This window comes from Centruroides sculpturatus, unplaced genomic scaffold (assembly GCF_000671375.1).
Source record: "Centruroides sculpturatus isolate CEXI.00-Female unplaced genomic scaffold, Cexi_2.0 scaffold369, whole genome shotgun sequence".
NCBI classification, from domain to species: Eukaryota; Metazoa; Arthropoda; class Arachnida; order Scorpiones; family Buthidae; genus Centruroides; species Centruroides sculpturatus.
The window spans coordinates 448,955-458,839 of NW_019384649.1; the positions used below are offsets into that span (position 1 = coordinate 448,955).

Here is a 9,885-nt window from a genome sequence, read left to right on the forward strand (position 1 = left end):
TGGGATGAGGCAAGAATAACTAAGACGGTCCATTAATCCGATGATAGCATTAAGTATGGAGAAAATAAAAACATATAAGAGTAAAGTAAATAACAATTGCTTATCCTACGATTGGTCGCGCGCGTGTATACGAGTATTTCATATGTAAATTTGACACAAAGAGCGCATGAGCATAAGTTTGCTTTATTCGAACTCTTTGTCTTAATGTTCGATTTTATGTTTGAATTTATATTTATGAATGATTCTGGAAGATCCAGTTTATTTTTTGAATTTAGTAACTTTGAAGAAGAACCCAAAAAGAGTTACAAAAACGTTTATTATTAAGAATTATTATGCTGCTGTCGTTTCTGTTTTTGTGTAAACAAAGATACTTTGTTTTGGCTTTAAAGTAAGTTATTTTCTATTTGCTAATCAGGAACTACACCATTAAAATAAGTCATATAAATAACCAAGGCTATAAGATTTCTTATATTGCAACTGTGAGGGTCGTAAAAGCGCGTCGAAATTGCGACTAATTACGAAACTTTTGTCCGAGAGTTTCGAAGATATAATCGGGTTAAGAGGGTGTGTTAATGACAGAACCCAGAGGGGACGAAAACTTTCTTACGTATTGTAAGACAAACGCGACGGGATGATAAACAGCAAGGAGAGTGTCGATAGGGAGAGAGAGCTTTGTCCAGATGCTCGCGAACAAGTGTCGGGTCGAAACAATCGAGAAAAGGAGGGAGTTAATGACAAAGGGACATCTGTTAAGCACGAACGCGTTAGGGGGTAAATGGTCAAAAGGGCATCTGGTGGACCGTTTAAGTTCAAAGATGTCACAGAAAAGGGCCACAACGGAGTAAAATACGAGCGCGGACTTGAAAAACTCCGTTATCACCTCTCCGACTTTTTCCCGACCCGGATCGGTGTCGAGTTTCGCCTAAAAACAAAAGAATGACCAATCGGGGTAAGGGAGAGAGTGAACGGAACCAATCAAAAGGGTGATATTCGGGGAAAATCTTATAAAATTCCCAAATCTCAAGGACGAGGAGGACGATTCTCCCCAAGACGAGTGCCGAGAAGACTCCAGGTCATTCGTGCACTTATCAGCCACAACCGTCCAAGCTGCTCCGCCTATTAAGAAGAAGGGCGTGTGAATCCGAACACCGGACATCGCCCATTCTCCGTCGGACTCTTCTTCTAGGAAGCCCCGGGGCACCCACCAGCAGCTGACGTCCAACATTCTTAATTGTTATTATTGATACTATGTAAGTTAACACATTTTGTCAAAAATAAACGGTTTCGTGTAAGACACTTGTCACCTTTGTCTCCTACGGCCACCACCCACATACGATTCGCCCCTAGGTTTTCCTGACGCGCAACTAACGTATTGCCCCTAAGAGTCGGCGACCTTACACAACCTAATAATTATGTGAGAATACAGACGAGGAGTCAAGGCCCTCTAATCGTCGGATCTGAGAGATCCGCTCATTTTCTCACTGGATGGCTTAATTTTAAAAGAATTCGAGTAGAAAGTCTCGAGTTTGTTGAATGAGATGTCGGAAATTATAGGAAGATACACAGGAGGCTATTAATAAATTCAAAATCAACAATTTAATAAGATAAAACAAAGGAAAGAAATATAATACAATAATTTGTACTATATGAAACCTATGTGACCTATTCACCGAGAGAGAGTTTACAATCAAATCGTATTACCTCGATGGACATCTTCCTTTCTTATATCTGCTGTAGGACATATCAGGAACTGTACGGAGAGTGGAGTAAAGAGTGAAGAGATGTAGAGCTGATCACTCGTTGAGGCACTCCCCGAGTGTGTGTTAATTTGCCCTTTTGTTCTGAATTTTCCCCAATCGCCACCTGAGAAATTCATCACCTGACGGGAAGATCAGATGCGTCAATCGGCCAGATGATGTGAGAAAATTAAATTAAGCTGTAAAATAAAGGAAACTAAATTTCTCTTTTATAAAAGTAAAAGTAGTGAGTCAGCCGTTTTTCAGGATGTTGTTTTCCTCCTTTATCTTTTATTATTTTACTTTAAAATTTAATAAAAAAATATTTAATAAAATATATGTATATTATTAAATTGTTGCAATAAAGATTTAAACCAAAAAGCCCTCCTGGGAAAGTCACCTCTCCTGTCCAGCTCCTCACAATTAATATTAAACAAAACATAGAAGCCATTAATTATTCATAAGTTCGGCTTCAGTTGTTCGGAAAACAATAGAATAACACCTGTCAATTGCAAAAGACAATCAGTTCTGAAGTTAGCTTAAAGTTGCTTTTTCGTCAATAATTATATTTTAATGTTTTAATCTTCGGAATTTTGTTCAAAATTAACGTAATGTGGAAGACACGATTTAAGTTAAAATACATTATGCTCAATTGTAACTTAATCTAAGTGTTTTTCGTAAATTCGTATTTAGTTAGAGTTTATTAAATAATAACTATAAATATATCACAATTAAGTAAAAGATTCTACTTATTATAAGTAAAACATGCTAATTAATTGTTCAAAGCTTAAACAGCTAAAAATGAAATTTGCCTTTGTTATTTGATATTTAACTTTTTTCCTGTGAAAACTGCAGCATCGACTTTTATCACAAAAGTTTTAGTTATTCGTATTATTTTTCAATATAATTTTTGTGTTATATGCAAGTAAACTGTTTATTTCTTTCAATATACAAGTAATCGCGTTGAAAAAGTATGATATACATTTTTAGTTTTAATTTGTCTTTTTTGCTTTGTTTATTTCTTGTAACTATTTACTATGCAGTTCTATTTCTTATGTTAATTATTGCATATACTAAATAATTTCAACTGTATCTGATTTTATATAATTCTAAATAATTATGTGATAGTTATGAAAAATTCTTTTTAACTACTTTCACATTTAACACTATTTGTTATTCTCTTTTCTCCACTGTCATATGTCAGTTGCTATTGCTGACGTGTAGTGCATTGTAAATGCAGATTAAATGTAAATTAAAAATGGATTATTTTATAAAATTATAGACTCGAAAATTATATTTCGCTTATTATAGTCAATTTTTACCTTTTTCTTTATTAACAATTCGAATTTTCTTGCTTTTTCCATGAAAAATCTTGTTTAAATAACCGGAAACAGAAGAGGATAAAACGAATGTCATATATTTTTTTGCCTTAGAATTCACTTTAGTTCTTCGGTTAACGAAGGGTTCAGCATTTAGAAAATCGAATTTATACGAACTTAGGCTTTGTATCGTTTGTTTTAATTTTAATACACAAATACCGAAATGTACAGTACGTGAAAATATTCTTTAATTTGACAGTTTCTAAATTATTACTATTACTAGTTGTTTTCGTTGATGATATAAATCACATGTTAAATATTAAAAAACAATAGAAGCGAATAGGCTGATTTTCCTTGAGAAAAAGTATACATTATTATGTAAATATTATGTATTTAAATTCATTATTTATTCCGATTGGAAAAAAGTTAGTTACAATTGACTGTTTTAAAATAAATTCCTCGGTAAATGTAGATTTGTATCAATATTTTTTATTCTTAAGTTTGAAATTTAAATAAGGATCAAGCGAGTTCTTAATTCTATTTGTTAACTTTAAAAATATTTTGAAAAGAACGTGGGTAGAATTTACAACCGAAACAGGTACAAATATCGCGCTGCTCATCTATGTGACGTCAAATCACAACTTGTACATATTAAAATATATAAATTAGTGTCGTAGAAGATAATTTGTCATTGCTAATTTAAGTCTCATTTAAGCATTCTCTTTTGCTTTACAGTTGCAAGTTAGAATCATGATGAAGTTTTTGCTGCCGTTTTTCATTTTAAGTACTTATTTATTGATTTCCTTGTGTTTAGATTAGTAAAATTAGTTCTTTTTAAATATTTTTTCACCACATTAATATTTATTCTTTATTTGTAATTTATTTTTAAGGTTTAATTCCAAAACAACCCGGAGATTGTGTGGTCAAAACATTTGTAGATATTCTGAAAGAAATTCTTGATTTTCAATCTTTATTCCCTCAATTGAATGAAGAGGTGAAAGTAGCACTTATTGTAAGTAAAAACTCTTAATTAACATAATTAATATTATATAGCGTTTCAATTTGCACTAGTCTTATTATAGAAACTTGGTTTGTTCTTACTATTTTTGCAGCTAGGACATTTATCTACTAAATACTATATAAACAGTTATGACACGTGTAACTTTATGTTTCAGGACGACAAAGTGTTAATCATGGCGAAACAATTGAAACAATCATTATTTCGCATTCATTTATAAAATGCATTCTTAATAAAAAAATTTACGATAATTATGATAACATAATTCGTTTCTAATTATAGTTTACGTGTTTTAAAGAGAATCAAATACAGTAAAACCTGTCTATGGCGACCACCCACGGTTCCTTCAAAAAGTGGTCTTTTAGACAGGTGGTCGTCCAATACGGGTGGCGCCGTAATACCGTATTTCCGTACGTATTTTGCGCACTTTTTAGCCATTTCTATTAAGCAAAACTCGAAGCGAGCAAAAATAAGCGAATTTTTTCAACGATAGGGCTATATTGGTATTGTATTTTATTCTTATCGGATAACCCGATTTACAGGAATCGTCATGATATTATCAGACAGATTTAATACCAATATTTTAAAGATTAATACAATACTCGCATTTTCTCCATTATATAATAAAATAAACTTTGTTTTCTCATAGTTAAATTTCGCCGCTAATTGCTGTTGTGATAACTTTAATACTAACTAACGACAGCACTTTGCATTTCGGACATTTTCCAACAAACTGAAATGAATTTCCTTTGTTGCTAGACTAATTTATTAACACCTGCACCTAATTTCGAGGGTGGGGAAGTTCCCGGGATGGATTCGAACGAGAGTTTAGACTAATTCATTATATTAGGAGGTGGAAACGTTGTTGAGATGAGTTCTTACAATAGTTTAGACCAGACACATTCGCGAAAGTGGTCGCTTATTACAGGTGTTGTATGTTGTTACGGATCAAAAATCGATGCCCGCAGTCGCGTTACACAGGTGGTCGTTTAATACAGGTAACTTATACCAAGACTCTATGGATAAACTATTCCGTGTGCCTGAAATTTTTGCCCGTTTTGGCAGGTGCCCGTCGAATGCAGGTGGTCGCCTAAGCAGGTTTCACTGTATTATTTATCTAAAGGCTTTGAATTAACAGCTGATAAAGGATTATTAATTAATAAATTTTAATATTTAATTATTCTTGCAACAGTCACTTGTATTGTTTGATAAAATTTTATTGTAAGGTATATTTATTGTTTACAGTTCTCTTTATTAATTTAACTAAGAATTATAGGCCCAAATCTTGAAAAGTAGTCAGAGATTCTCTTTTTAAATTTTAGTCTTTTTTGATATTTTCAGAATATAACAGCTGGGTTACCGCAGTGTCTGGATTCGAGTACGTTCCCTTCCCTCGGCTGTGAAAATGAAATAGGCGGCGGAAGTAACGTGATGTCAAGTGTAACATATCTATCGTGCTTGTTAAAGAAAGTTTGTTACCAAAATGATACGGCGAATTTAGTCAAAGTGGTGCAATGTCTTTCAATACTAACTGCAGCTAGAGTAAGGTTTATCTTAGAAGATACTAAAAGAAATGTTACAGCAAAAATTTACAAATGTCTTACTGTTATTTACTACGATAGTCGTGTTGGATTGACAAATTGTGATTTGATCGATTCCATTCTAGCAATAAATATTCAATCTGCTTTAGAAAACATAGATACAAATATTATCAAGAAATTAAAAAGCGATTTCGAAACATTGTTTAAAATTCTTAGTGGAGATATGGAAGCAGATTGTGAATTCACAACTTAATAAATCATAAATTATTTTCCTTGTAAATTTACGAAAAAGGAATAAAACATAAATTTCATTCTACTGTATACAAATATAGATTTCTGGGTGATTTTATTCTTTTCCAAACAAACATTTATATAACACCTTGAAAATTAATTTAATCGGCTAAAAATGTTATAACATCACGTTTAATACTGAAATATTGAGATGCGATGTGGCAAAATACTTGATATATTGCCACATCACGTCAACAAAATTTTGAGAGAGAGGACCACCGAACTGTACGACCTTTTCTAACTTTTCTTGGTTGGATTGCAATTTAATAAAAAAAAAAAATGTAGAATTTGTAAATTCGCACTGAGTTAGATAAATAAATTCGGTAAATAGATTTGTCATGAATAGGGGCAGTAAACACTGATTATATGAACTTTTAATACAAACGGGAAGTCACGTCATTTTAATATTTTCCCTCGTAAAGAGTTAGAAACTGTGGCTATAACAAAGAATGATGCGTAACAAGATACTACTAATTTAAAACACATAGCATATATTTTAAATTAAAAAAGTTTTAAGAAATATGATTAAAAGTTGCAGTCCGGCTTTGTGAAAACGTCACAATAAATAACTTCTTGTTTCTTTAAAATTTTCGTCTGCATTCCAAGTCATCGTGTGTAAAAATTCTGATGATCAATTTTGTTATTCAATCCCGAATTTTTTCGCTATGTCCGGGAAGAGGAGAAGTTCAGTAAATAAATGTTATGACAGAGAATCTTGTTACTTTTTTGTTGATATTTTTTTACAATTTCTCTTTTGCTAAGTTGTATTTAAAAAAATTTTTTTTTAATATTTTAAACAACGATTTTTATATATAAACTCGTAGCCCGAGAACTTAAAGTAGTTTAAAGATCTACAATATTAAATTGAAAATGAATGAAATGGCGAACAATTTTTCTGGTTGACTAATTATCACTGAAAAACGTTCAGTGATTAATTAAGAGCAAAGAAAAGTCAGGATAAAAAATTTCGCACTATTTCTTTTATATCGTGCATAAATTCGAGAATATTAGAAAAATTTTCAGTAATACATATCATTGTTTGAAGCCGTTTGCCTATATATTCATCAACTTTAGGAAGAAGATAAAGGATGTGTCACGGCTACTTAACAGTAAGAAACAATTGTACACAAAAATTAGTATTGTTATGTGCGTTATCAGTATAAGCGTGTATAATTATACAGTGTTTTATTTTTTAATTTAATGTATGTAGGTTTATGCTATCATTGTTATCAACTTATCCTAACAGCAGTAAATAATAACTTGTGCTGTACGTGTGTCAATGAAAAATTTTTTAAATGGTATGTCTTAAATGTTATGTTTTAGAATCGTTATATAATTTTTAAAGAATGTGATAATCTAATGTAAATGTTTCTTCTTATCAGTTAACTAATGAGGGGCTATACGCCCGAAACGTGTAAAAGTGCCCGTATCAACTGAATAAAGTAAATAAACGCCAAGTGTTTTAATAATAACACAGTCTTGTGTTCAATAGTAAGTAGAAATCAGGTGTTTATATTTATATTTGTAGAACTAAAAATAAATGTAGAAAAATATATTTAATATTTTGTTGAACCACTTTTGCAGCAATCACCGCTGCAACTCTTCTAGGCATAATTTCTATGCATTTCAAGCATTTTTTTTATTTCGTCACTTCTGTGCCACACTTCTATTAAACGCATATTAATTGCCGCTTGATGGTGTAAGATCCCTGAAAACTTCTCTCTTTAGCAGCTCCCAAATGTTATCTATAGGATTATGGTCTGGGGCCATTTCAAAACCGTTTCAAAGATTTCATTCCAGGCCATTTTAAAACCACAATATGTTTATCTGCCAGATTGTGACTATTTTAGTTTTGTGGCAAGAAGAAGAGTTACACATAAACAAAAAGTCACCATTTTGATACCATTTATCAACTTGGGGAAGCATCTTAGTGCCTACGACCTTCATATATTGCCAGTAGGCCAGTACCTTGGCTACTGATGACAGACCACACCATAATGCTTACAGGGTGTTTCACTCTTCTTACTATACAGTCCCTACAAACTCTGATTTATCAGACAGAATCTGAATCGAAGACTCATCAGAGAAACAAACCTGAAAAAGTCAGCAGAGTCATTAAAAACTTCAAAATATGATAAAAAAAAAGGCATTTAATTTATAATTTGGTACAAAACAATAGATTTCCCTTTTGCCAATCTTGAACAGTTCAGTTTCTGTGATCTTTGAACCATTGCAATCGCTTTGTCATCATAGTGGCCTTTTTTGCTGTACGCCGACACGCGAGCCCAAGTTCTTTAAGACGACGATGAGTCGTCATTGGTGATATATTTATATTAGCAGCNTTCCCTTTTGCCAATCTTGAACAGTTCAGTTTCTGTGATCTTTGGACCATTGCAATCGCTTTGTCATCATAGTGGCCTTTTTTGCTGTACGCCGACACGCGAGCCCAAGTTCTTTAAGACGACGATGAGTCGTCATTGGTGATATATTTATATTAGCATCCTGAATCTTTTTTCCCAACAATTTTAGAGGTGTCTTCCTGTTCTCCTTACATATATTTCTTATTTGACGCTCCTCTCTGAGTGTTGTAGTCTTTTTCGACCACATATCCCCTTTCAGTTCGAAATTAAATCCACATTAGTGTCGAATTTCTTCTTAATTCTATCAACAGAAGCCCTTGAAACGCTTGCAATTGATGTAATTTGTGTATTTGAATGCTCAGTATTTAAAATAAAAGTTTTCATTTTACTAATATTTTTAAGGGTGAGGTCATTAACTTTCCCCATGACTAAAATAACCTAAAAACGATAAAAAGCTCATAATTGTAAAAACTTTTATATAAAATGGCATTATAACATCATATTAGACATTATATACCTTAACAACAATATTACCCCCACAACGAGTCAATAAAATGTTTTTAAAGCAAAAAGTACGAATTAAGCAGATAGTACTCAAACGGTGACAAACTGTTGAATTACAACGATATCGCAAAATGGCATCCTATTAATGGTTATTGTTGCCAGCAATAAATTAATCAACTAAATTCAAACGTGTAAGTATCTGCTAAGTCTAAAAAATAGCAATAAGACTTAATTATGAAATTTGTATTGAAAGGTTTACAGTATTACTGATTATTTGTCAGTTTTAACAAGTGGCTCTAATAATATGATCACCCACTGTAGATGTACCCAGATGCTATCAGATGTGAACGTCCGCCCGGAGGACTGTGTCCCAGCTGAGGGGGAGGAATGACGTCACCCTGGGAGAGAGGAAAATCGGGGAACATTCTGATGCAAATCCATGTAATTTCGACTCGTCCGGAATTGTTTATGTTAGCTGTCAAACATCCGGATCTTTCTGTAGATTTAGTACTTTTTCTAACCGGTATTGTCACTTCTTCCCTCTCATAAATTTGATTAACAGTTGTCAAACTAACGAAATTAATTGCTAGAGGTGACTAAGTAATGATTGTTGCCTTCTATGGCCATCTTGATCTGTTTTCTCATCGTTCACATCGAAGGTAATAGAAAGGGGTTTGTTCGGTTCGGTCAGTGACCTTTTTCGTTACCCTCTATCACGTAACAAGTAGAGGTTATTGTTAATTAGTTGCTTATTTGTAAACCGTAATGAAGATGAAAATCAATAATCTCCGGGGTGAGAGAATAATGTAAGTTCGCCGATTTTGGGGGCAATACGTTAATTGCGCGTCAGGAAAACCTAGGGTCAAACCGTATGTGGGTGGTGGCGGTAGGAGACAAAGATGACAAGTGTCTTACACGAAAACCGTTTATTTTGACATGAAGTTAACTTACACAACAGGAATAACAAAATAAGTTTGTTGGCCGGCTGAGGTTTCGCTTCTTCTGTGCCCCGGGGCTCAATGAGGTAGCTACTGACGATCTTGCGTCCTTGATGCGAGTTCAGGTGTCCGATGATGCGGCGGTGCTCGGCGGTTATGGCGTTCTGGATGCTGGGGG

The 9,885-nt window shown here is 33.2% G+C and overlaps 1 protein-coding gene across 4 annotated transcripts in view; it reads left to right on the plus strand.

Moving 5' to 3' along the window:
- Positions 1-245: 245 nt before the first annotated feature.
- The window catches only part of LOC111626252, a 16,242-nt gene continuing 6,602 nt past the window's right edge, over positions 246-9,885 (plus strand). The window contains exons 1-3 of one of the 4 annotated variants that reach the window (XM_023369566.1): positions 246-388; positions 3,791-3,839; positions 3,946-4,067. In XM_023369566.1, coding sequence (XP_023225334.1) covers positions 3,806-3,839; positions 3,946-4,067 — 156 coding nt within the window. In that variant the 5' untranslated portion in view covers positions 246-388; positions 3,791-3,805. The other 3 variants (XM_023369567.1, XM_023369568.1, XM_023369565.1) reach the window with 3 other exon arrangements.